Genomic DNA, 27,674 nt, shown 5'->3' with positions numbered 1-27,674 from the left:
GCCACCTCGCCCAGCCTGTAAAGTGGACCCTTGTAAGTAAAGTTGTCTATGGCCTTCATACGATGCACATGGTCAATCAGTACTTTTCAGAATTTTTCAGAATTTTGAGTGCCTTTATTTTGACTGCTCTTTCCAGCCCCCTACAAATCCCACCACTCCTTATTTCCTTACAACTGTAACATTACCTGCCTGACCCCTGGAGACATTTAAGTTTGGAATCCTCTTTCTTGGCATAGGTGGGAATCCAGGCCCAGTGGAAAGAAACTTGTCCAAAGTTTCACAATAACTAGCTGACTCAAAACCCAAAATGCAGGCCTCCTCACTCAAGCACTGCGGTGTCTGTAGATTAATAGCCACATTCAGAGCAATTTGTCCAAATATAAATAAAAGATAAGTGAAAGTGATATCTGAGAGGTGGCGAGTGAAATCCAGGAAGTTAAGATTACAGTAGCTGAAAAACAAGCACTTTTGAAACAAATCAAGATTTAGACCTGAAAGAATGAGCCCAGTGGTCTAAGTTTGAGCCTTTAAGAAGTAACTTTATTTGTTATACCAAGTCAGGGTTCTCAACTCGCATTGTCCACGCCTCCCCACCCCTGCCCCCTTGCATCAACACAGTAAATCCCACTATGACCACAAGGCGTCACTCTTGTTGTTACTGTTGTTTCATGTTTCCCAAATAGCGGCAAAGGATTAACAAGAGAGTGGAGAAGTGAGAGTGGGAGCACTGTCTTAAGTCCCTGGCAGATAGCAAGATCCAGGTATGTTTTGGGAAGGAGGTTCAAGGTGGTAGGTGTTCTAGAAGGCTAGGTTAGCAGGCATGTTGAGAATGGAAGAACAGTGTTTTGGATGCCATCAGAATCTCTCTACATAAAAAGCTTTGCCCATCTGATTTAGTTCCTGCTGGTACTGCTGATGCTCCTTTTCAAACAGCTGGTGCAGGGCAGCTTGACGGACCTGGTGGAGAGGGCAGAATAGAGTGTTGTTTGCCTCTGTTTACCACCCTTTCTTATTCTTTCTTCCTAGTTGCTTTCCCATTATTTGTGTTCTCTTGGAGCTGGACTTAGCTGTGACATAAAGCTGGGTGGTAGCAGAGAGGCTGAACCAGCGGAGGGAAGCCTATCCAGTTTTTTTCTCCACAGGCAAAGCCCTATGTTCAGTAAATACTTGCTGAGAACAGACCATGAAACAGGAACTCTACTAAGTAACTGGGATACAAAGATGGTTACATGACACCAAGTGGGGACCCCGGGAGAGAGACAGGTACCGAGAGGCAAGTGCTACACACTAAGAGGCAGTTTTTTTTTTTTTTTTTTGAGACTAAGTCTTAATCTGTAGCCCAGGCTGGAGTGCAGTGGCACAATCTCAGCTCACTGCAACCTCTGCCTCGGTTCAAGCGATTCTCATGCCTCGGCCTCCCAAGTAGCTGGGATTATAGGCAAGTGCCACCATGCCCGGCCAATTTTTGTGTTTTTAGTAGAGACATGGTTTTGGCATGTTGGTCAAGCTGGTCTTGAACTCCTGGGCTCAAGCGATCTGCCCATCTTGGCCCCCCAAAGTGCTGGGATTACAGGCCTGAGCCACCACACCCAATCTAAGAGGCAGTTTTGAGTCTCACCAAGATGAAAGGAGCAGGAACTAGAGTATACTCTGGGACTTTAACATGTGCCTGCCACCTGTAAGGTGGATGCAAAGAATCACTTAATGAAAAAGAGTTTTGGCAATGGAGTTAGAGTTGTGTTGCTCTGGTGTAATGCTGAAAACCTAGAGGCAAACAAGATAAATGTGCAATGACACACACTAAGAGCTTGGAAAACTCAGTGGGCAAAGGCACAGAGCAGTAGTGAATGAGACTTCAGGTTGCCCTGCTAGAACTCACCATTAGTAGTTGCTTTTTGGCCAGTGCCAATTCCTGTACCATGGTGTCCTGCATCCTTAGGGTGGCATATGGGTTTCTTCTCTGGCCTAATGTCATTTGCCACAGACAGTGAGTATGTGAATTTCGCCACCTGCTCCAGGTACAGAGGTGGGGATTGAATGGGTGGGTTAGAGTTAGGAGTAGAGACAAAAACCCCATAGAGTGAGGCTGTTTCTTTTTTCTTTTCTTTTCTTTTTTTTTTTTTGAGACAGAGTTTCACTCTTTTTGCCCAGGCTGGTGTACAGTGGCGCAATCTCGGCTCACTGCAACCTCTGCCTCCCAGGTTCAAGCAATTCCCCTGCGTTAGCTTCCCAAGTAGCTGGGATTACAGGCGCCTGGCACCATGCCCAGCTAATTTTTTGTATCTTTAGTAGAGATAGGGTTTCCATGTTGGTCAAGCTGATCTTGAACTCCTGACCTCAGGTGATCCACCTGCCTCGGCTTCCCAGAGTGCTGGGATTACAGGTGTGAGCCACCACGCCTGGCCCAAGACTGTTTCTTCACCTGGAACCTCTGCCCCACTGTTAGAAGACTGTAAAATCCTTAAAAGGGTAATTTAGAACCTAGTATGTATTAAGTACATAATATCATTTAATCATTACAATAACTATGTGGCATAGGTGTTATTTTATTTATTTATTTATTTTGAGACAGAGTTTTGCTCTTGTTGCCCAGGCTGGAGTGCAATGGCGTGATCTTGGCTCACTGCAACCTCCACCTCCCAGGTTCAAGCGATTCTCCTGCCTCAGCCTCTCGAGTAGCATGCGCCACTGCACCCGGCCCATAGGCATTAATTTTTACATAATACAGATAAGGAAACTAAAAGTTGTGAGATGCTCAAGGTCACTTAATGGCAGACCTGGGACTCAAATCCAACTTCTTTTTTTTTTAGACAGTCTCACTCTGTCACCCAGGCTGGAGTACAGTGAGACAATCTTGGCTCACTGCAATCTCCGCCTCCAGGGTTCAAGTGATCCTCCTGCCTCAGCCTCCTGAGTTGCTGGGACTATAGGCATGTGCCACCACACCTGGCTAATTTTTGTATTTTTAGTAGAGACGAGGTTTCACCATGTTGGCCACGCTGGTGTCGAACTCCTGACCTCAGGTGATCCGCCTGACTCAGCATCCCAAAGTGCTGGGATTACAGGTATGAGCCACCTCGCCTGGCCCCAAATCCAATTTCTCTAAAGCTAATATCCCTTCCATCATACTACTGATTCTCAGCCCTGGCTAGACTGGAATCTTCATTGAAGTTTTAATTTTTTTTTTTTTTTTTTTGAGAAATAGTCTCACTCAGTCGCCCAGGCCAGAGCAAAATGGCCCAATCTTGGCTCACTGCAACCTCTGCCTCCCAGGTTCAAGCAATTCTCATGCCTCATCCTCCTGAGTAGCTGGGATTACAGGCGCCAGCCACCACGCCCAGGTAATTTTTTTTTTTTGGAGACAGAGTCTCGCTCTGTCAGCCAGGCTGGAGTACAGTGGCGCAATCTCGGTTCATTACAGCCTCTGTCTCCCGGGCTCAAGCAATTCTCCTGCCTCAGACTCCCGAGTAGCTGAGATTATGGGTGCGTGCCACCACGCCCAGCTAATTTTTGTATTTTTAGTAGAGACAGAGTTTCACCATGTTGGCCAGGCTGGTCTTGAACTCCTGACCTCATGTAATCCACCTGTCTCAGTCTCCCAAAGTGCTGGGATTACAGGTGTAAGCCACAGCGCCTGGCTGCTAATTTTTAAATTTTTAGTAGAGATCGGGTTTTGCCATGTTGGCCAGGCTGGTCTCAAACTCCTGACCTCAAGTGATCAGCCTGCCTCAGCCTCCCAAAGTGCTGGGATTACAGGAGTGGGCCACCATGCCAGGCCAGTTTTAAGTTTTTTAATATATAGAAAGAATATAAATATACATCATGCATGTACATATATCTACTGTTGGCATTTTTAAAAAATCAAAAGTACATTTTCCACATGTTGAAAAAATTGAATCCACACAGAAATACATTAAGTGAGGCCAGCTGCGGTGACTCACGCCTGTAATCCCAGCACTTTGGGAGGCCGAGGTGGGCGGATCACGAGGTCAGGAGATGGAGACCATCCTCACTAACACCGTGAAACCCCGTCTCTACTAAAAATATAAAAAAATTAGCTGGGCGCAGTGGCGGGTGCCTGTAGTCCCAGCTACTCGGGAGGCTGAGGCAGGAGAATGGCATGAACCCAGGAGGCGGAGCTTGCAGTGAACCGAGATGGCGCCACTGCACTCCAGCCTGGGCGACAGAGCAAGACTCCATCTCAAAAAAAAAAAAAAAAGAAAGAAAGAAAACAAATACATTAAGTGAAAACTAAAAACTTTCTGGGTGCAATGGCTTATGCCTGTAATCCCAGCACTTTGGGAGGCTGAGGTGGGTGGATCACTTGAGGCCAGGAGTTCAAGAACAGTCTGGCCAACGTGGTGAAACCCCATCTCTACTAAAAATACAAAAATTAGCCGAGCGTGGTGCCACACACCTGTAATCCCAGCTCCCCAGGAGGCTGAGGCACGAGAGTCACTTGAACCCAGGAGATGGAGGTTGCAGTGAGCCGACATCGCACCACTGCACTCTAGCCTGGGTGGTGGAGTAAGACTCTGTCTTAGGGAGACTCTGCCTCAAAAAAAAAAAAAAAAAGTTGTTATCTCTGGGCAAATATATATATATATATATATATACACACTTTGTTGGGAATGACTGTAGTTTTTACTTTTTTTTTTTTCCGAGTCAGAGTCTTGCTCTGTCGCCCAGGCTGGAGTGCAGTGGTGCGATCTCTGGTTACTGCAACCTCTGCCTCCCAGGTTCAAGCAATTCTTCTGCCTCAGCCTCCTGGGTAGCTGGGATTACAGGCGTGTGCCACCACGCCCAGCTAACTTATGCATATATATTTTTTTGAGACAGGGTCTCATTCTGTTGCCTAGGCTGGAGTGCAGTGTGTGATTATGGCTCACTACAATGTCAACCTCTTAGGCTCAAGCAATCCTTCTACCTCAGCCGTCTAAATAGCTGGGACAACAGGTGTGTGTGCCTGGCTAATTTTTGTTTTTTTTTGTAGAGACAGAGTCTCACCATGTTACCCAGGCTGGTCTCAAACTCCTGTGCTCAGGTGATCCTCTGCCTTGGTCTCTCAAAGTGCTGGGATTACAAGTATGAGCCACCACACCCAGCTACTTGTGAATGTTTTCAGAAAATGTTTCTATCATAAACTGGGAAGTACATCTTCTTTTTTAAAAAACATGTAATCAGGCCGGGCGTGGTGGCTCACGCCTATAATTCCAGCACTTTGGGAGGCCAAGACAGGAGGATTACTTGAGGTCAGGGGTTCAAGAACAGCCTGGCCAACATGGCGAAACCCCAACGTGGTGAAACTCTGACTCTACTGAAAATACAAAAATTAGCCAGGTGTGGTGGCGGGCGCCTGTAATCCCAACTATTCGGGAGGCTGGGGCAGGAGAATTGCTTAGACCCGGGAGGCGGAGGTTACAGTGAGCTGAGATCGTGCTACTGCACTCCAGCATGGGCAACAAGAGCGAAACTCCGTCTCAATAAATAAATAAATAAATAAATATAAGCAATAGTCATGAACATTCTTGTGTATGTACCTTCTAGTGCTTTTCCAAGTATGTATATTTAAGATAAATTCCTATTTTTGCCAGTTCAACGGATATGTAAATTTAAATTGATATATTTTATCAAACTGCCTTTGTAAACATGGCTGTATCAACCTAGACTCCTATTAAAATCATATGTGTTCTTGTTTCTTCACATCCTTGCTAGCTCTGGATATAACCCATGAAACCTTAAAAAAAAGGCTTCTCCTATCCCATTTCAGACCACTTTAACCAGAAACTCCTAGGGTTAAGAACTAGGCATCAGTGCTTATTTATTTATTTAAATTAAGTTTTTTGGTAGAGATGGGGGTCTTGCCATGTTGCCCAGGCTGGTCTCGAACTCCTGAGCTCAAGCAATCCACCCGCCTTGGCTTCCCAAAGTGCTGGGATTACAGGCATGAGCCAATGTGCCCAGCCCATTTTGTTTTGTTTTGAGACAGGGTTTTCCTCTCTCACCCAGGCTGGAATGCAGTGGTGGCATCACTTGACCTGAGCTCAACTGATCCTCCTGCTTCAGTCTCCTGAGTGGCTGAGACTACAGGCATGCACCACCACACCTGGCTAATTTTAATTTTTTTGGTAGAGACAGGGTTTTCCTATGTTGCCTAGGCTGGTCTCGAGCTCCTGGGCTCAAGCAATCCCCCTGCCTCGGCCTCCCAAAGTGCTGGGATTATAGGTGTGAACCACCATGCCAGGCTTGCATCAGTGTTTTTTTTTTTTTTTTTTGTAGAGACAGAGTCTTGCTCTGTCACCCAGGCTGGAGTGCTGGAGTGCAGTGGTGTGATCTTGGCTCACTGCACCCTCCGCCTCCTAAGTTCAAGCAATTCTCCTGCCTCAGCCTCCCAAGTAGCTGAGACTACAGGCGCACACTGCCATGCCTGGCTAATTTCTTTTGTATTTTAGTAGAGACAGGATTTCACCATGTTGCCCAGGCTGGTCTTGAACTCCTGAGCTCAGGGAATCCTCCCGCCTCGGCCTCCCAAAGTGCTAGGATTACAGGCGTGAGCCACCGCACCCGGCTGCATTAGTTTTTTCAAAAGCTCATCAGGGTGAAAAGGATACGTAGCCCAGTCTTGTGAATCTTCTCATTCACTGGTTCAACAAATACTGCACTACCAACCACATAATTAATACAAAGCCAGGCAACAAATACTTGAATTCTTGATAAAAAAAGAAAACAAAAACATGCTTCAATTTTTCTCCAGAGAATGAGAGGCAGGGGAAAATAAAAACCAATCTGTATCACCTAACCTAGTGGTCACTAAGAGGCTGATCTCATTTGCTTTGAGGACAAGGCTGCTTCTCACCCCTTCTGCATCTGTTTTCCTTCTTGATGAGCCCCTAAAGAGATGCAGCAGAGTTGGGAAGTGGCTCAGGGAGGACAGCAGAGTGGAAAGGTCAAGCTGAAAGGTAAAGGGAGGGGATAGAAGCAGATTACCTGTTGACCGTCTTCTTAAGTCCCATGGCCCTTTGAAAACTCTGCAAGAAAAGGTAGTTCTGTTGATCTGCCTCAGTCTCCAGAACCTCTATTCTAATGAGAGACAGACCTTTTTTTTTTTTTTTTTTTTTGAAACAGAGTTTTGCTCTTGTTGCCCAGGCCAGAGTGCAGTGGCGCGATCTCAGCTCACTGCAATCTCCGCCTCCCGAGTTCAAGCGATTCTCCTGCCTCTGCCTCCGAGTAGCTGAAATTACAGGAATGCACCACCACGCCGGGCTAATTTTCTATTTTTTAGTAGAGACGGGGTTTCTCCATGTTGGTCAGGCTGGTCTCGAACTCTTGACCTCAGGTGATCCACCCGCCTCAGCCTCCCAAAGTGATGGGATTACAGGCGTGAGTCACCGCGCCCAGCCACATAGACCTTTTTGAGAAAGCAATTTCCTAGGGGGAAATAGGGAGAGGAAAGCTCTACTTTCAGAATGGATCAAAGAAAACATGCAGGGGTTGGATGGAACACATATTTGAATACCTACTATGTACTACACATAGCCTCCCACTCCTGTTACTAACTACATTATACCCTTGTTACATCAAAAGCCTTTCCCAGTAAAAGGTGCACTTATAGTAAATTGATCTGGAAACCTCATCAAACTTCAACCCAGCCCCTCCTTCCAACTCTGCATACCTCTTCTACTTTTGTCATCTTTTCCACAGACATGTCTATAGATTTGCTTGATACAGTCTGAGGAGACTGACAGACTCTTCTTTCTGTTTAGTTCAGTAACCAAGGTTTCAGTAGTCATAGTAACATTTACACCTCCAACAATAACCCTGGGCCTAGGAGTTGATTGGCCACCTGGCCTGTTGCCCCAGAAACCTTGAGAGAATCCTTGTTCTGCAGCATTCTGTTGGTGACACAGGCATCTATGAGCAAGGGCCACAGTCCTGATTTTAGGATTTCTTGTGCTAGGGTCCCAAGGAGTATCCGTATGGTCGTAGGTCCAGGGTATGCACACAGTCCCACCAATTCTCTGGAGGCAAATCCTCATGCCCTATACCCTCTTAGAAATGTGCAGATAACATTATCAAATGCCTGTTTTATTAAAAGACAACTATAAAGGACTGATTCATATGTTTTATTTAATAATAGTTCATTTTATTAAATAATTTATAAAGTCAGACCAGTGCATTGGCTTGTTAGGGGAAACCATTCCTTCCTACTGTCACATAGCCTGGCAGATTATATCAGGTGCCAAAACATTCCCTTTTATTCAATTTATTCATGACAGTGTGGAATTAAAGTAGATCCTTGCATGTCAGGAAAGCTGCAACACATCTGGTTTAAGTGGAGCGCAAGGGTAAGTTATTCCACATTCACCAACTTCCCCACTTGACCTCCCACCAGTTCCTGTCTGCTTTTTCCATCAATCAACTCTAAGATGCCCTAAACCCAAACAGTTCCCATTCAACTGTGCACAAAGGTATAGATATGGAAGACATCTCACTCCAACTCTCACCTTTGGAATTAAATAAACCTGGAACAGGGAAGGTGAACTATGGCTGAAACCAAGTGAAGATTTTTAAGAAGCTTTGACAGAAACATCAAGAATAACACCTGAATGCAAATCCAGAAAAAAGCGCTACTGGGGGAAAATAGTCTTAGCTAACGTTCTACAAATGCCCATAAGGAAGGGTTGGGGAATTACCCTTTAGACACAAGCTCTAAGAACTCTGGATACAACGGGAACTTGGATGGATACAGTCTGGGCCTGCTGAGCCAGATGTTGCAAGGGCGGCCCGGCAAGCAGCCCGTGTTGCACATTGCAACTGACTGGCTTAATCTACGGCAAGAGTCCTTCAGCTCCATCACAGAGTACTCTCCAATGTGTTATAGTTATCCTTAAAGCTCTTCAATTCAAGGAAGTGCTTGGCACGTTTACTCTTCTGACTGGAGGGGAGGTATGTCACCTGAATGGTTGTTGGGGAGACCTCAGGGGACTGAGTTAGGTCTTTGGCTGCTGACTGGTGGTGTCGCTGAGAGCTCCCAATTCGTGCTTTAACCCTGAAGAACAGAGAGGGGAGGTCATTGACAGAATGAGGACTAATCAAAGAAATCAGGGCTTATCCCGGGCCATAAATGCAACAATAGTCACAACTAGTTATTTGTGTCCTATCTGTCCTATTTTGTAAACTAGTTACTAAAACCCCATCTAGTAGCTTAAAAATAGCAGAGAGGCTGAGCGCGGTGGCTCACACCTGTAATCCCAGCACTTTGGGAGGCCCAGGCAGGTGGACTGCTTGAGGTCAGGAGTTCGAGACCAGCCTAGCCAACATGGTGAAACCCCGTCTCTACTAAAAATACAAAAATTAGCTGGGCGTGGTGGGGGGTGCCTGTAATCCCAGCTACTCAGGAGGCTGAGGCAAGAGAATCACTTGAACCCAGGAGGCAGAGGTTCCAAGCCAAGATTGCGCCACTGCACTTTAGCCTGGGTGACAGAGCAAGACTCCATCTCAAAAAAAAAAAAAAAAAAAAGTAGCAGAGAGGCTGGGCATGGTCACTTATACCTGTAATCCCAGCACTTCAGGAGGCAGAGGCCAGAGGCCAGAGATCGCTTGAGCCCAGGAGTTTGAGACCAGTCTGGGAAACAAAGAGAGACTCTATCTCTGCAAAAAATTAGCCAGGTATGGTAGCAAGCACCTGTAGTCCTGGTTCCTCAGGAGGCTGAGGCAGGAGGATCGCTTGAACCCAGAATTCGAGGCTGCAGTGAGCCATGACTGTGCCACTCCAGTCTGGGTGACAGAGCGAGACCCTGTCTCTCTCTCTCTCACACACACCCTAAAAAAGTAGCAGCACTCCAGCCTGGGTGACAGAATAAAGGCCCTGTTTGGGTGCCCTGACACACACCTACTCATACAACTAGCAGCAGGGAAACCAATTTCTCAGAGTTCTTGCCTCTGACTCAAGCTCTTTTTTGAGAGACAGGTAACCCCTATATAGGTTATCACCTTGTTTTGCAGATTGGGAAACTAAGGGTCCAATAATTAGCTTGTATGAGGTCACAAATCACAAAGCTAGTAAGTGACAGACCTGGGATTCAAACCTAAGTTTGTCAGATTTCAAAGCCTATACTTTTCACTATACCCATTAAACATTCCTAAAAACTACAAATCAAACATAACTTTTTGTTTTTGAGAAAGAGTCTTTCTCTGTTGCCCATGCTGCAGTGCAGTGGCACAATCTTGGCTCACTGCAACCTCTGCCTCCTAGGTTGAAGCGACCTGTCTCAGCCTCCCAAGTAGCTGGGGATTGCAGGTGCATACCACAATGCCCAACTAATTTTTCTATTTTTAGTAGAGACGGGGTTTCACCATGTTGGCCAGGCTGGTCTTGAACTTCTGACCTCAGGTGATCCACCCGCCTCAGCCTCCCAAAGTGCTGGGATTACAGCCATGAGCCACCATGCCTGGCCTTCAGAAATAATTTTAAAAAGATTGTGGTAAAATACATGTAACATAAAATTTACCATCTTAAGCATTTTTAAATGTATGGTTCAGTAAAGTACATTCAGTGTTGTGCAACCAACCTCCAGAACATTTTCATCTTGCAAAACTGAAACTATACCCACTGAACAACTCCCTATTTTCCCCACTCTCCAGCCCCTGCAACCATCATTCTACTTTCTGTCTGTGAGTTTGACTACCTAGGTATCTCATATAACTGGAATCATCTAGTATTTATCTTTCAAAGGAAGTGAATTTTCAACAGGCTTCTGCTGACTTCTAGAACAAATGCCCTTTTCCAGCCTTTCTACATGTTCATTTTCATTAGTGCTCCAAGCAGTTTTTTTTTTTTTTTTTTTTTTTTTTGAGACAGTATCTCACTCTGTTGCCCAGGTCAGAGTGCAGTGGCATGATCTTGGCTCACTGCAACCTCTGCCTCCCAGGCACAAGTGATACACGCACCTCAGCTCCTCAGTAGCTGGGACTACAGGTGGTCGCCACCACTCCCAGCTAATTTTTTTTTGAGATGGAGTCTCGCTCTGTTGCCCAGGATGGAGTGCAGTGGCTCGATCTTGGCTCACTGCAAGCTCCGCCTCCTGGGTTCATGCCATTCTCCTGCCCCAGCCTCCCACGTAGCTGGGACTACAGGCACCCGCCACCACGCCCGGCTAATTTTTTTTTTTGTATTTTTAGTAGAGACTGGTTTTCACCGTGTTAGCCAGGATGGTCTCGCTCTCCTGATTTCATGAACCGCCCGCCTCGGCCTCTCCAAGTGTTGGGATTACAGGCGTGAGCCACCACACCCAGCCTAATTTTTGTATTTTTAGTAGAGACAGGGTTACGCTATGATGCCCAGGTCAGTCTCAATCTCCTGGGCTCAAGTAATCCACCCATCTCAGCCTCTCGAAGTGTTGGGATTACAAGTTCGCCATTGCAGCTGGCTTTCTAAGCAGTTTTTACTAGGACTTTTCATCTTTTTTTTTTTTGAGACAGACTCTTGCTCTGTCACCCACGCTGGAGTGGCACAATCTCAGCTCACTGCAACCTCTGCTTCCTGGGTTCAAGCAATTCTCCTGCCTCAGCCTCTGGAGTAGCTGGGATTACAGGCACGTGCCACCACACCAGGCTAATTTTTGTATTTTTAGTAGAGATGAGGTTTTGTCATGTTGGCCAGGCTGGTCTCCAACTCCTGGCCTCAAGTGATCCACCCACCTTGACCTCCCAAAGTGCTAGGATTATAGACGTGAGCCACTGCTCCAGGCCTTGGACCTTTCATCTTTTAAGACAAAGTAGCTCATTTTTAGGGACAGAGAGCAGACAGGAGAGACATACCCCCTAAGCTCTTGAGAAAGAGCAATATTCAACATAGCAGAAAACAGATTATTTTTATGGCTGGTAACCAACTTTTTATTATTAGTTTGAGATGGAGTCTCACTCTGTCACCCAGGCTGGAGTGTAATGGCGCGATCTTGGCTCACTGCAACCTCCACGTCCCAGGTTCAAGCGATTCTCCTGCCTCACCTTCCTGAGTGGCTGGCATTACAGGTGCGCGCGCCATCATGCCCGGCTAATTTTTGTATTTTTGTAGAGATGGGGTTTCACCATGTTGGTTAAGCTGGTCTTGAACTCCTGACCTCAGATGATCCACTGCCTCGGCCTCCCAGTGTTGGGATTACAGGTGTGAGCCACTGTGCCCGGCCTAAGTTTTTATTCTAGATTGGCTTTCCTTTCTCGCCAAGAACTTTGATTTTAACATTTGCATGAAAATACGAGACTATGTTTAGTGTGTATTAAAAACATTCCCAAACAAAAGCCATGAATCCTCTCCTGTGACACAAATGCTCAACAGCTGACTCTATAGTGATAGCCTTTGTTTCAGACACGGTTACTAATGCTTTAAGTGGTATTAAAAATAGATTTTTATTTTTTATTTTTATTTTTTTTTTGAGACAGTCTTGCTCTTGTCGCCCCAGCTGGAGGGCAATGGCATGATATCGGCTCATTGCAACCTCCACCTCCCGGGTTCAAGTGATTCCTGCCTCAGCCTCCCGAGTAGCTGGTATTACAGGCACCCGCCAGCATGCCCAGCTAATTTTTGTATTTTCAGTAAAGACGATGTTTCACCATGTTGGCCAGGCTGGTCTTGAACTCCTGACCTTGTGATCCACCCTCCTCGGCCTCCCAAAGTGCTGGGATTACAGGCGTGAGCCACTGCGCCTGGCCAAAAATAGATGTTATTTAATTCTTACTTTTATTGGGCCAAGACACAAAAAGGACACTGAGACTCTGAAGAGAAGGAATCCCTGTGTGTGCTGAAAAACTATTCCCTTTGCTAGGCTACACCAATTTTGACATCTTATTGGGCTAAACAAAAGACAAGAAAAATGCACACAAAAGTAAAAACTTCTTTTACTAGCTTGTATAGTTGCATCTGCTTTCTTTTCTTCTTCTTTTTTTTTTTTTGAGACGGAGTTTCACTTTTGTTGCCCAGGCTGGAGTATAATGGCACGATCTCGGCTCACTGCAACCTCTGCCTCCTGGGTTCAAGAGATTCTCCTGCCTCAGCCTCCCAAGTAGTTAGGATTACAGGCATGCGCCACCACGCCCGGCTAATTTTGTATTTTTAGTAGAGACGGGGTTTCTCCATGTTGGTCAGGCTGGTCTCGGATTCCCGACCTCAGATGATCCACCCGCCTCGGCCTCCCAAAGTGCTGGGATTATAGGCGTGAACCACCGCGCCCGGCCGCATCTGCTTTCTAATGTAAGAGACTGATCTAATAGTCTAGAACCTGACAACTCTTATGGTATCATGAATTTTGTTTATATTGCTTTATGAAGGTCACTGCACTGTGGGAACAGTCCAACACTACTATACCAGCTCCCTCTGACACGTTCCCCTCCAAACTCACGCAGTGGCCAGCTCACTCAGGGCCTCCTGATAGCGTAGGTACTCATTCTGGCCAAAGACCTTAGGAAAGAGAAAGGAAGAGTGAGGATCTCTCAGTCTGAAGGATCTCTTTAGTGCCCTGAAGAAAAAACTGGCTTACCCCTGTCCCATAGCGGGCTGTCTCATAGCCATCCAAAAGGGTATCAATGAGGGCTTTGCGTACACCCTTGAAAGGCGTACTAGTGTTTCGCAGATCCAGCAGGTAGGAGCGGAAATTCTTGCCCATTAAGGAACGGGGATGCCGGCCTTCAGAATGAAATGGGATCTCTGTGGAGAAAACAGCACAATGATATCCCTTCTCTCATTCTTTAGTCTTTTTTTTGAGATGGAGTCTTGCTCTGTCACCCAGGCTGGACTGCAATGGCGGTGATCTTGGCTCACTGCAACCTCCACCTCCTAGGTTCGAGCAATTCTCTAGTCTCAGCCTCCTGATTAGCTGGGATTACAGATGTGCACCACCATGCCAGGCTTATTTTTGTATTTTTAGTAGAGACAAAAATACAAAAGGGTTTCACCTTGTTGGCTAGGTTGGTCTTGAACTCCTGGCTTCATGTGATCTGTCTGCCTCGCCCTCCCAAAGTGTTGGGATTACAGGCATGAGCCACTGCGCCTGGCCCATTCTTTAGTCTTTCTAGTTAATTCCCCAAACTTAGAAATAGGTCTAATGAAGCTGGGCGCAATGGCTCACGCCTGTAATTCCAGCAATTTGGGAGGCCGGGGCAGGCAGATCACCTGAGGTCAGGAGTTTGAGACCAGCCTGGCCAACGTGGTGAGACCCTGTTCCTATTAAAAATACAAAAATTAACCGGGCATGGTGGTAGGTACCTGTAATCCCAGCTACTCGGGAGGCTGAGGCAGGAGAACCGCTTGAACCCAGGAGGTGGAGGTTGTGGTGAGCCAAGATCGTGCTACTGCACTCCAGCCTGGGCAACAGAGCAAGACTCCGTCTCAAAAATAAAAAGAAATAGGTCTAATGAAATGAGCGAGTTGAGTTAGAGGGAGATTCTGATTGAGACCAAAGGTATAAAGCTGTGCCTGAGTGGTCATTTGGTGGTAACACCACAATTTTAAGCTACATCAATGACACATGATAGTGTCATCACACATTTTACCATTCTGCTTACCCATCCATCCTAGGTTTAAGATATAAACTGTTTTCATAGAGATAGAGCATATACGACAAGTGTTGACAGAATGGAAAAAATTCAAGAACAATCTATCTTGGGCTTAGTGAAAAAGCAGGTGCCACCTGTCCTTTGTGGAAAAACAAGCAAATTACCACCATCTACGTCATGAAACTAAAGGTCTCAAGAGAAGAACTTTAAAAAACAAAACACCCAGACTCTTTGGAAAATAACCTGCTTATATCATTTCCTTCAGCAAAATCTCTAATCCAGTACTTTCAAAACTCTAGAATTTCCTACTAGCCAGGGATGTGCAGAAAGGACAAATCCTAACATACAAAGTGGGTTCATTACTCTGTTTCCTAGGTGGGCTTTCAGGATCCTAGAATGGACCCTGTCAGGTAGCCCTTACCAGAGGTACGAATGGCATCCAGAGCTTTCATCCTATACAGATAGTTGTAGCAACCTGTTGAGGAAAAGACTGGTATTAGGCATAAACCTAAAAAGATTCCCCAGGCTGGGCGTGGTGGCTCACGCCTGTAATCCCAGCACTTTCAGAGGCTGAGGTGGGCGGATCACCTGAGGTCAGGAGTTTGAGACCAGCCTGACCAACATGGAGAAACCCTGTCTCTAGTAAAAACACAAAATTAGCCAGGCATGGTGGCGCATGCCTGTAATCCCAGCTACTCAGGAGGCTGAGGCAGAAGAATTGCTTGAACCAGGGGGTGGAGGTTGCAGTGAGCGGAGATTGCACCATTGCACTCCAGCCTGGGCAACAAGAGCAAAACTCCATCTCAAAAAAGAAAAAAAAAAATTCCCCAAACTCCAGCAAGCTAATAAATGGGCTCTGCATCTAACATATATCCAATAACAGGAATAACTAAGGCTTTGCCAGCAGCTTTTGACAACTCTGAGAGAAAAGGAATTCTGGACTTGTAGGACTCCTCACTGAAGCATTCCAACAGCTTGCCACATACTTTGATTTCCCTGGGTTTCCAGTTGTAGTAGTCTAGCATCATCATCTGCAAGGAGCTGGGGCTCATACTTGATATCCTGAACCCTGGAGAGTCGAATATCAATCTCCTCTTTCAAGTCCTGTTCACATAAAGAAAGAATACACAATCATTTACCCTGTACTCTGCTTTCCACCAATGTGAAAATGGGGTAGAGTTAATGAACAACTAAGACAACGGAAATAGAGTAGATGCTCACATAGTTAATAAAATTACCAGATAAGAGGTAAGAATTTAGGAAAGAATGTGATTGGGTTTTCCAATAACCTCTCCAAGCTGCACATCTCTAAGCTAGAACTTTTAACTTGTGCCAGAAATCCTTCAAGCTATACAGCATCAACATTATTTCCAATTTGTTTTTTTTTTTTTGAGACACAGTCTCGCTCTATCACCCAGGCTGGAGTGCAGTGGCGCAATCTCAGTTCACTGCAACCTCCGCCTCCCAGGTTCAAGCAATTCTCCTGCCTCAGCCTCCATAGTAGCTGGGATTACAGGCGCGTTCCACCATGTCTGGCTAATTTTTGTATTCTTAGTAGAGAAGGGGTTTCACCATGTTGGCCAGGCTGGTCTCAAACTCCTGACCTCAAGTGATCCGCCTGCCTTGGCCTCCCAAAGTGCTGGGATTATAGGTGTGAGCAATTGCGCCCAGCCTCTCTTGCCTCAGCCTTCTCAGCAGCTAGGATTACAGGTACGCACCTAGCTAGAAGCTACTTTAAAAAAAAATTAACACATATTTTTTAAAATAGCCAAGTGAAATTCATGGTATACAAATTTTAAAGATAGTAAAGGGGCCAGGCGCTGTGGCTCATGCCTGTAATCCCAACACTTGGGGAGGCCGAGGCGGGTGGATCACGAGGTCAGGAGATCGAGACCATCCTGGCTAGCATGGTGAAACCCCGTCTCTACTAAAAATACAAAAAATTAGCCGGGCGTTGTGGCGGGGGCCTGTAGTCCCAGCTACTCAGGAGGCCGAGGCAGGAGAATGGCGTGAACCCGGGAGGCGGAGCTTGCAGTGAGCCGAGATTGCGCCACTGCACTCCAGCCTGCGGACAGAGCGAGACGTCTCCTAAAAAAAAAAAAGATACTAAAGGTAGCACCTCTCAGTTACCCCACAGCAACTACTATTTTCAGTTTCATATTAATCTCTCTTACCTAAGAGGGTTACCAGAGCCCCAGGAAATAAATTTTTTGTTGTAACTTTTTACAAACTCCCATTGTGAAACATAAGATACACAAAATACAGGTAACAGATGTACATTTTAAATAATTATAAAAATCATAATAATGAACACCTATAACCAATATCCAGTTTATGCAATGGAACATTACCACTAACTTTGAAGTCTTGTGTGCCCATCCCTCATTGAATGCTCCCCACCCCAAACCTTGTCAACAATCCTCATACACTTCTTCACTGTTTTATCGTGTCACCCTAAAAAAGATGCTTTGCTTTGCCTGGTTTTCAACTTGATACAAATGGAAAAATACTTTAAGAATCCCTCTGCAACTTGTTTTAAAAAAAAAATTTTTTTTTTGAGACAGGGTCACACTCTGTCACCCAGGCTGGACTGCAATGGCACAATCTCAGCTCACTGTAACTTCCACCTCCTGAGCTCAGGTGATCCTTCTGCCTTAGCCTCCTGAGCAGCTGGGGTTACAGGCACACACCACCATGCATGGCTAATTATTAAATTTTCTTTTTTGAGATGGAGTCTTGCTCTGTCACCCCGACTGGAGTGCAGTGGCATGATCTTGGCTCATTGCAACCTCTGCCTGCTGGGTTCAAGCAATTCTCCTGCCCTCCTGCCTCAGCCTCCCAAGTAGCTGGGACTACAGGCGCATGCCACCATGCCAGGCTAACTTTTGTATTTTTCGTAGAGATGGGATCTCACCATGCTCACCAGGCTGGTCTCGAACTCCTGACCTTGTGATCTTCTCGCCTCGGCCTCCCAAAGCGCTGGGATTACAGGCGTGAGCCACTGCGCCTGGCCCGTTTTTAAACTTTTTATAGAGACAGGGTTTCCCCATATTGCCTAGGCTGGTCTCGAACTCCTGAGCTGACATGATCAGCCTGCCTTGGCCTCCCAAAGTGCCAGGATTACAGGCGTAAACCACCTCGCCTGGCCTTAAATTTTTTTTTTTTTTTTTGGGACAGAGACTCACTGTTACCCAGGCTGGAGTGCAATGGTGTGATCTCTGCTCACTGCAACCTCCGCCTGGGCTCAAGTGATTCTCCTGCCTCAGCCTCCCGAGTAGCTGGGATTACAGGCACACACCACTACGCCCAGCTAATTTTTTTGCATTTTTAGTAGAGTCGGGGTTTCACCGTGTTGGCCAGGCTGGTCTTGAACTCCTGACCTCAGGTGATCCACCTGCCTCAGCCTCCCAAAGTGCTGGGATTACAGGCGTGAGCCACCGCACCCGGCAAAATTTTTCAAATATATTTTATTGAAGTTGAATTTACGTATAATAAATGCATTCATTTTATGTATATAAATTGATGAGTTTGACAAATGAACATACCCCCTTCACCACCATGTCAATCAAAATAAAGAATATTTTCATCACCTGGAAATCTCCCCTCTCCCAGCCCAGGCAACATGATGTACTCTCTTTTACAGTTCTGCCTGTTCTAGAATTTCATATAAATGGGGTGGAAGCACATGGTACATATTCTTTTGTGAACGGCATTTTGGCTTTTTTCACTCAGCATGGTTTTTTTGTTTGTTTTTGGTGACACAGAGTCTCGCTCTGTCACCCAGGCTGGAGTGCAGTGGTTTGATCTCAGCTCACTACAACCTCTGCCACCTGGGTTCAAGGGATTCTCCTGCGTCAGCGGCCCGAGTAGTTGGGATTTTTTTCTTGTATTTTTAGTAGAGATGGGGTTTCACCATGCTGGCTGGTCTGGTCTCGAACTCCTGACCTCAAGTGTTATCTGCCCAACTCGGCCTCCCTAAGTGCTGGGATTACCGGCATGAGCTACCACGCCCAGCCCACTCAGCATGTTTTCGAGATTCATTCATGTTTGCAATTTTTTTCATTCAAAAGTATTTTGAGGATTTGTCTCCATATATTTATCTTCAGTTTTTCATTTTTTACACTATTCCAGAATATGAATATACCACTACCTATTTTTTAGAAACAAGGTCTTGCTCTTGCCCATGCTGGAGTGCATCAGTGCAATCATAGCTCACTGCAGTCTGTAACACCTGGGCTCACATGATCTTCCGGCCTCAGCCTCCCAAAGTGCTAGGACTACAGGTGTGAGCCACTGCACTCAGCCTATATAATCATTGAAAAGTGGACATTTGAATTGTTTCTTCTTCAAGTATTATGAACAATGCCACTATAAATAATCTTGTACATGTTTCTTGGTACACATGAGCAAAACTTAATTTCTCTGTGGTAGGAGAGAAACTGCTGGACCATGGATTAGGTACATGTGCAATCTTACCAGACAATGACCAGTTATTTTCCAAAGTGGTTTTACTAATTTATACTTTCACTAGCAACGGTTGAGAATTTAGAAAAAAATTTTTAAGCAAAAGGAATATTGCTTTCAACTAGATCAAGGGACCCCTGAATAGCCAAAGTATTGATTGGTTCATGATGTGCTAGAAACTAACCCTATGTCTCTCTCATGAGGCAGGCAGGACTGTTAAGGTTTCAAGCCAGGACATCCTCCTAGAGCCTTTCCATGTACTATGTCAGCAAAGAACAAAGAAGGTAAGGTTAATAGCACTGGTTAATGAAAGTACAGCGCTCTAGGAGTTGAGGGAGTCATGAGCTCTAGCTCTACAACTAACCTGTTTTTCATTCAGCAACAAATTACAGAGTACCTGCTATGTGTAGGCCCTGGCACTAACCTGTTTTTCATTCAACAAGAAATTACTGAGTACCTACTATGTGTAGGTCCTGGCTTTACAGTCATGAAGAAAACTGGCATGGTGCCTGCATTCTTGAAGCTTACGGTCTAGCGGAAGAGAGAGGCATGTTTTAAACAAATGGACAAACATAACAGAAAAATTATGGTAAATGCTATGAAGAAAAAATCAGGGTACCATGTGAAAATAAACAGAGGGGGAACCTACTTTAAAATAGGTAATAAACATTCCTTTTTTGGAAGTAACATTTAAGCTAAGATCAAAAGAATAAATGAGCTAGCCAAGTGAAGACCATTCCAGATCACGGGAGCAAAAAGGGTGGAAAATTCAGCCAGTGGAGCTGGGTCCCAGTGATCTGGGGAGAGCCACACAAAAGGGGGTTGGTAAGAGAAGCAGGTGTCTTTTACTTAGAAGCGAAAGACTAAGGAAGCAGAATGAGGGTGGCAGTAGGATATCAATAATTCTGATTCACATATGTTGGGTTTGAGATGTCTACTAGAAATCTAAGTGGAAATATCAGGTAGTCAGTTGGCAATACATGTAAGGAACTCAGGAAAGAGTTTTAGGATAGAGATAAAATTTCATCTGTAGCTAAAGCCAAGGAAAGGAAGACAATCACCTAAGGAGAAAGTACAAAGATAAAAGACCACTGGGTTATTCACTTCCTATATGTCTTCTAGTAAACTGCTTCCTTTTCTTGGGCTTGTTGGTAACATGAATGGTGGAATTAGATGATTTATGGAGCTCCTCTTAAATCTAAAGTTATGTAAAGGTAAGCCTTCTCATTGTTCTTGGGTTAACTTTAATGATATCAACCCCATCCTAATCAAACTTTTTATAGAGTTTAAACTACACTGGGTAGTTTAAGATGAGCTGGGAAATATTTTACTACAAACAGTTGGGAACTTCGACTCAAGCTCTTCATTCTGCAGATACAAAAAAAGAAGTTTCAGGGTGAGCCACATGCTTGTCACAGCACTGAGCAGGTCAAGTCCCAAAGCGCACAGTGCCTGCTCAACTTAGTAAGTACAAGGACAAGTGCACGCAAAGAAACATGAGAATTAAAGTCATCACTAAAGGCAGAGAAAATCTCATTCTTGACCCTAAAAGATCTGGAGAAGTATGTTTAACTTGTGCCCTAAGGACCTACCTTGGGGGCATTGTGTCCCACAGGGACATGAGGTCCCCTTCGAGATTTCATTGCAAAGCGCATGATTTGCCTCTTCACAAAAATAAATAGCAGTACAAACACCTGTCCAAAAAGATGTAAAAATCCTTTAATAAAAAGACAGTTTCTTTCTTTTTTTTTTTTTTTAAAGCATGCCTTCATTCCACATCCCCAGATTCCGGCTCTCAGGAATGTTTCAGGGTAAAACTTGGGGCAAAGCAAGGCCATTATGATGGGGGTGGATCTAAGAAGCCAGTAGCAGGGAGGCGTGGGGTCTGTGCTCTAGCGTTAGAGGGAGGGTTCTAGGCAAACGAGGGCGGGTCGGCCCGAGTAGATGACTTAAACTCCCACCTACTCTTGGAATAAGGAGTCAAAGCCCAGATAGGCGCAGGTGAGTGGGTGGAGAATGCAGACGGGGTACAGCTCAAAAGGAGCGTCTCTACTGGGTAAGATGCGACAGCAGGAATGGGGTGGGGGAATCTCCTCACCAGGCTCCCGTAGGCCATCACCAGCACGACATTCACCCCGGATAGCCAGTTACTGCCGGACGCCATGGCCTCCCTATCTCGCGCAGAATTGTTCGGGCTTACCCCGCTGTCCTGGCTGGTCAGCCCAGGCTCCGCCGAAGCGACGGCGCCTGGCTCCCCTGGAGCTCCCCGGCCATTTCCTTATGGGGGAAGACCAAGCCAGACCCGGCCTGAAAACATGGCGGACGGGCAGGGGGGCTGGGAAAGGAGAACGACGCCTTCCAGCTTCCCCCTGACACGTGACTCAGGCAGGCAATGGCACCTAAGAGCGTCGAGCGCTGAGACGCGGAACTACGACAGTAAGAGGAAGCGGCGGCCATCCGTGCGTCACGTGGTGGAGGCAGAGCCGCCGTGAAGGAGGCGGGGCGGACTCGCGGAGCCGGAAAGAGGTGTCTCGTGGCGAGACGGCACGCGCACGCTTGCGTGCGCGCCCCTTTTAGCGTCACGCGCTGGGGGACGCAGGAAGGCAAGTGGGCGGGGGAAGGCGCGAGAGCGAGCGCGAGAGGGAAAAGGAGGGAGGGGGTGGGGAAGAGGGAATCTTATATCACGTGACAGGGGCGGCGCGGCCCGGGGTGTCAGTGTGGAGGAGACTGAGGTAAAGTTGGGAGCGCAGCGGCGTTGGCGGCGGCGGCGGCGGCAGCGGCAGCGCGGCGGGGCCGGGTATTGTCCGCGGCCCCTTTAAATCCGCGATCCCCCTTTTACCCTCCCTCTTTTCTCCCCTGCCCCCGCCGTATCCCCCCTCCCTCGGTAGGCCCCCCCTCACCGTGTGTTCCCCCACTGTACACCCCCCCCCCCGAGTCATGCGAGCCCTGGCGCCCCCGCCTCAAGTCGGCCGCCGGAGGTTTTGTTTATGGTTGGGTTCGCGGCCTAGTGGGCCGCGCCAGAGCCGGGGCCTCGATTTGGGAGCGTGGCCGGGGCGGGGCTTGGAGCAGCCGTAGGAAGGGGGGCCATGCGGCTAGAGCCTGAGAGGGGAGAGTGAGAAAGAGCGCGAGCGAGCGAGGCCTGGGCCTTGCCTGAGGTAGGGCCCGCTCTTCACCCCGGCCGGTGCCTGCGGAGGAGAGGGCCTCCTCCCTTTCCACCCACTGCGGGCCTCTGATCCGGATCCGGCCTGGTTTGGGGGTGGCGTGGGGGAGGGAGGGCGATGGGGTGGAGCTCCCCCAAACTCCCCCATGTGGCCCTCAGTTTGGTGTGCGAAGGATTAATTTGTTCCGGCTGGGAGGTAGGGAGGAGATTGGCCCCGTGGGCTCTCGATGTGGCGCTGAGGGGGGTGAGCCTCCCATCCTCCACGCGTGGGCTTGCGTCCCCTCTCCGTTTCCAGGCTCTTTGTCAGCTCCTCTTATTACCCTCCCTTCTTTCTCACCAGCCCAGTTCTTGGAATATGTTTTTGCTGCTGTCTTTAGCTTCCTGTTTATACTGTAGTTTGGGTACCCCAAACAATTATGTTATTTGGGAAGCTGGACATGGAGGCCCCCATACGGTGTATTTACGCTTAAGGGACGTCACTAGAGCACTGGGGTATTTGTTCACTCTTCTCATAATGGGACAGAAATGCCCAATTTCTTCAAACCCTTAACCTTGTGGACAGCCCTTAAATTGCTTTGCAAACTGATGTCACAAACTGGAGACTGCTCCTTTCCACCATTCTTGAAATGTAGCCACCTCTGGTGTAGGATGTTGTGGAAAGAAAAACACCACAGTAACAGGCGTTTTTGTTATTATTGTTAACGTTTTTGCCTTTGACTCTCCCTGATTATTAAATGGAGAAATCCTTTTTTTTGTCTTCTCTCCCATCCTACCTTCCTCCGCCGCATATCCTGTTTTGGGGATACCTGATGTGACTTGCTGGGAGGTGATGGGCATTACTAGTAACCAGCATTTCTAGAGAATTAAAACGTTTTGGCTGTGTATCAGTTGATAAAACTGCTTTGAGATCTGTCTCCATTGTACTTAAAGATTAGACTATCCCAATGATTATAGAGTATTAAAACATTTTGGCTGTGTATCAGTTGATAAAACTGCTTTGAGATCTGACACCATTGTCCTTAAAGATTAGACTATCTCAATGATTGTTTCCTTTGTGAATGGGAAATATTGCTGGCACATAAACTAGTGATGAAAGGCCTAAAAATGTCCTGTTTTGTTTTTCATCTTTAAAGCTCCTCCTTGCTATGTCCTAACTGGGAAGTACTCTTACTAACTAGATTTCAAGGTGGTGGGGAAGGGGATGCAGGGGCCATTTCAACAAAGCATCTACAGAAATTAGTTGTTCTGTTAGAGGTAGCAAATTTTACCCAACCCAGTCTAGCTTCAGTTTCTGAATTGTTTCTTAAATTAGATTGTAAGCTCCCTGAGGGCAGCTTCTAAGTCATACTGCTTTTGTATTTTCCTGAAGTATTGGACACATAGTAGATTCTCAATAAATATTTGTTATTTAGTTTTTTCAGTGAAATTTCTCTGGCTATTTTTTTAAGTAGCTGGTTTTCCAAAAAGAGTCAAGGGCACTCCTGTGTTGAAACCTGTGTGTACTCTCGCACGATTTCCTTGGTCTCCAATACTTCTCACCCTACTTCCTTTAAATCTTTTTATTTTCTAAGAAAGAGCAAGTAAGTAACAAGATTCTTCACCTCCAGTGTGATAGCTGGGAATGGGTCTGCTTGCTACTAATTCTGTGCCCTCAAGTGATCCATTCCAGATCACTTACTTTTGACCTGTTGCTCAGTGTTGTCACTACTAGGTGGTAAAATTTTCTTAGTCACATGTCGAAGCACTTGTAAGAGGGAAGTGTTACTAGCAAGAGTGATGAGGAGGATTTTTTTCTTTCTTGGTTAATTATATCTTTCAAGATGACTTTTTAATATGTTTACATCTGAGTGGTACAGTATATGCAGTAGTATATAGCTAGTCATGCAGTTTATACCTGCAATATAACTTATCCTCACAAATTGATATCACATGTGGTGTAGAAAACAGTCAATATTTGTAAGTTACAGTAGTGGGTTGGAAATGACTATGCCATATTAGAAACTTCATCTTAGAGCCAATTTTAAAACAAAAGAGTTTTCCTCTCGTCTTGATATATATGCGTATATATGTGTATATGTAGTCTTGTTGATTTGGATTCGGGGTACTTGGTTAAACTTTTTTTTTTTTTTGTAAAGTTGAAACTTGACTATAATGCTAACCTGGGAAAATGGGCTACTGTGTAGCAAATAATCCTTTCTAGCTTGAAATATTTATGGGCTTTTGTCTGCCAATATGTGTAGGGAGAAGAGGTAATGGGTTAAAAATTACCTGAGAAGCTACCTTAAAAAAATCTTTCTTGATACAAAGACCTATGCAACCTATTGACGCAACTTGGTGAAGAATTTATGCACAGAAAAAGTCAACTTTCTCTGTGACATCCAAGAAAGTCAGATGAAATTCACTTCCCTAATAGTTAATCCTTGCATATTTCTTTAGAAGTCCTTCCTCCCACTCAAATCCAGTAATATCTTTGGGCAGTCTAGAAATTACGCTGTATAAGGTTTCATTAACAAGAAAAATTAAATATAGAGCAGAAAAGTATAAACTTATTCTCTTTGGAAGGGAACAAATGCAGAGTAACCTATTATTTTGAGCACTCTATCATATGATTAATGTTTTCTTTTTTACTAAATGCAGCAGCTGAGATTGTATTATAAAACAAAGTATGAACTAAAGGAACTTGAATTCAGTAGAATCCTTCCTTGTTAGAAGTCTTGTAACAAAAACTATATTCTGGTTTGAGGAAGGTGCTGTGTGTTCTGTGTCTCTTTAAAGACTCAACTAAGTCATCTTGCCAGCATTAAGGTCTCAAGTTTAAAATGATTTCCTAGAAGCACTTTCTTCCAAATAAAACTTTGTGCTAGATGCTTTTGGTTTGAGACAAATTTGAGATTCCCTGTATATTAAGGTGAGTGGTGGAGGATGATTGCCATTCTGGTTTCTTGAAAATGTGGACTAGGAGACCAAGAGAAGCACCTGTAAAAGCAGTGTGTTGGAATTATTTTCCAGAGAACAGAGATTCTGGACAAAGTCATTGGGGCTAATACGTACCCTGTTGAAGGCTGTGGTTTAAAAAAACAAAAAAACCCCACAAACACAAAACAAACCCATAGCATACTGAGAGAGATGAAACTTGAGGGAGAAAGAAGAGTCTAGACTTGAACTTGTCCTTTCCCAAGCAATGGAGGTCACATGCAGCTTACATAAAAAAGGTTGTAAGGCAGGTAAGGCTGTTTTCTTAGGTGATTGAATACAGTATTTAAAATTATTTCTCTGGAGTGTAGACTAATCTCCTTCCTGGAAGGTTTTTGTTTCCAGACTTTACTGATTATCTTTCCTTCTGTCAAAGGTACTTCAGATACTTGCATCTATGTAAAAGGCTTTTGATTATTAGCTAAATGTAAAGTCTGCTTATGGGGGACTAGTAACCAAACTGCTGTAACTTCTTAAAAAAATCCATCACTTACACATGCTTTATACATTTCTTATTACATAAAAATGGATTAACAGCCATAGCTCCTTAAGGAATTTATCAAGCTAATTATGTTGTAAGAATAAATGAATCTTCTTGATTTGTTCCTTTGAAGAAGTGAAAGTGTTTGGTGGTGAAGGTGCTGATGAGAGAGTTAAAAACATATTTTGCCCACATTTAATACCTAATTTTCTTTTAAATCTTTCAGTATTCTACCTTGTAAATACTGTTATTTGTATATACTGTAAATGATGACATCGGTGGGCACTAACCGAGCCCGGGGAAACTGGGAACAACCTCAAAACCAAAACCAGACACAGCACAAGCAGCGGCCACAGGTAAATAACCCAAGGCATACGGATTCATGGATAGCATTGCCTGCTGATACTGATTTCCATGCAGTACAGCATCATTCTGTGCTTTGAACTGTTGGTTTAGGTTCCTTATTTTTGTTTTCTAGTCCTTGGCTCTTTTTTTTACTTAGGTCCTGGTAACTGTTCATGACATGCTGTAAGGCAAGATGCTTACTTTTTTGTTGTTTAATACTGTATTATGAGGCTTAGCACTTTATTATGGGTCCTGTGCTTTTTATCTTTTTTTTTTTTTTTAAAGATAGGATCTCCCTTTGCCTAGGTCAAAGTGCAGTGGCACAGTCACCATTCATTTGTAGCCTCAACCTCTGGGGCTTAAGTGATCCTCCCGCCTCAGCCTCCTGAGTAGCTGGGACTACCAGTGCACACTACCATGCCAGGCTAATTTTAAAATTTTTGTAGAGATGGTAGTCTTGCTTCGTTGCCCTGGCTGGTCTTGAACTCCTGGGATTATAGGTGTGAGTCACTGCCTGGCTCTATAACTCTTAAGATAGCATTTCCCTTCTCTTACCTGGGCCATTTTAGCAATACCTTTCTATTTCTTAGACCTTCCACCTTCATATCTCTCTCTTTTGTTTTTTTTTGTTTTTTTTGAGACGGAGTCTCGCTCTGTTGCCCAGGCTTGAGTGCAATGGTGCCACCTCGGCTCACTGCAACCTCTGCCTCCTAGGTTCAAGCAATTCTCCTGCCTTAGCTTCCTGAGTAGCTGGGATTACAGGAGTGTGCCACCACGCCCAGCTAAATTTTGTATTTTTTAGTAGAGACAGGGTTTCACCGTGTTGGTCAGGCTGGTCTCGAACTCCTGCCCTCAGGTGATCCACCTGCCTCCGCCTCCCAGAGTACTGGGATTACAGGCATGAGCCGCTGTGCCCTGCTCCACCTTGATATCTCTCTAGCCAGCCTTTTCCATTCCAGATTTTATCCTTTGCTCCTCTTTTCCCCAAGATGTCTTTTATTTTTCTCTCTGGTCCCATTGAGACCTTACCTGATTGTTCCTTTCCCATGAGGAGCTGGCAACTTCTCTATGTTTCTTCAAAATCAAATGAAACACCTTAGAGCGTTGCTCAATTTTAAGTTTTAAAGAGTAAATTCACCTCTTGGATATTAACTTTGATGTAGATATATTCTGTTTCTCATACCAGGTTGATGTTAGTTGGTATGTAATGTGAATGAATTACTTATATTTGATTATGGTCAGATAAATTGAATATGTAAGATTAGGACTTCCCCCTTATGCATTTTTCTTTCATCTGTGTTTTCAAGTGGATTTCTAGTAGAATTATAATACTTAGTTGGGGCAGTAAAATTCCTAGTATCTGAACATATACTGGATATACAGAAGATACGTTGTCTATTGTCAGACTTGTAGTATTCTAAGCTCTAGGAATAAGAGGATGGTGTTGGTTATTACAGAAATAAGAATAGAGTTTACACATGGCTTTGTGACTTATCTTAATATGAATTAAGGGGCAGATGTTTCAGAGTGGTTCTGTGATTCTAAGACGGAAGTCCCTGTAACTGTGAAGATTGGTGAATGAATTCCTTACTCTTTCTGTAACAGTTTCACTCAATTTTTTGTCATTTTACTGATTTAAGCATCTTTTTTTTTTGAGGTGGAGTCTTGCTCTATTGCTTAGGCTGGAGTGCAGTGCCACTA

General features: G+C 45.2%; 3 protein-coding genes across 56 annotated transcripts in view; 1 reads left to right on the top strand and 2 right to left on the bottom strand.

The window, feature by feature from the left end:
- Nucleotides 1-518: 518 nt before the first annotated feature.
- Nucleotides 519-8,020, bottom strand: CFAP141 (cilia and flagella associated protein 141). The gene is made up of 4 exons (XM_002810108.3): nucleotides 7,673-8,020; nucleotides 6,988-7,028; nucleotides 1,880-2,009; nucleotides 519-957 (listed from the first exon to the last, which is right to left on the bottom strand). Exons 1-4 carry the CDS (start codon nucleotides 7,703-7,705, stop codon nucleotides 856-858), a joined length of 306 nt encoding a protein of 101 aa, XP_002810154.1. The 5' UTR covers nucleotides 7,706-8,020; the 3' UTR covers nucleotides 519-855.
- Nucleotides 8,021-8,102: 82 nt separating this feature from the next.
- C1H1orf43 (chromosome 1 C1orf43 homolog) lies at nucleotides 8,103-21,397 on the bottom strand. 5 transcript variants are annotated; one of them, NM_001131268.2, is given in 7 exon segments: nucleotides 8,103-9,049; nucleotides 13,364-13,456; nucleotides 13,536-13,702; nucleotides 14,972-15,025; nucleotides 15,537-15,654; nucleotides 20,607-20,708; nucleotides 21,113-21,397. In NM_001131268.2, coding segments are annotated over 6 exon segments (570 nt in total). In that variant the 5' UTR covers nucleotides 21,179-21,397; the 3' UTR covers nucleotides 8,103-9,049; nucleotides 13,364-13,393.
- UBAP2L (ubiquitin associated protein 2 like) overlaps nucleotides 20,850-27,674 on the top strand; it is a 51,418-nt gene continuing 44,593 nt past the window's right edge. For 11 of the 50 annotated variants that reach the window (XM_054552804.2, XM_024232982.3, XM_024232981.3 and 8 more), the window contains exons 1-2: nucleotides 21,629-21,746; nucleotides 25,855-25,984. In XM_054552804.2, the coding sequence (XP_054408779.1) occupies nucleotides 25,895-25,984 (90 nt within the window). In that variant the 5' untranslated portion in view covers nucleotides 21,629-21,746; nucleotides 25,855-25,894. The other 39 variants (XM_054552805.2, XM_054552802.2, XM_054552794.2 and 36 more) reach the window with 21 other exon arrangements.

The sequence above is a fragment of the Pongo abelii genome, chromosome 1 (assembly GCF_028885655.2).
Source record: "Pongo abelii isolate AG06213 chromosome 1, NHGRI_mPonAbe1-v2.0_pri, whole genome shotgun sequence".
NCBI classification, from domain to species: domain Eukaryota; kingdom Metazoa; phylum Chordata; class Mammalia; order Primates; family Hominidae; genus Pongo; species Pongo abelii.
This window is presented reverse-complemented; position numbering and strand designations above follow the sequence as displayed.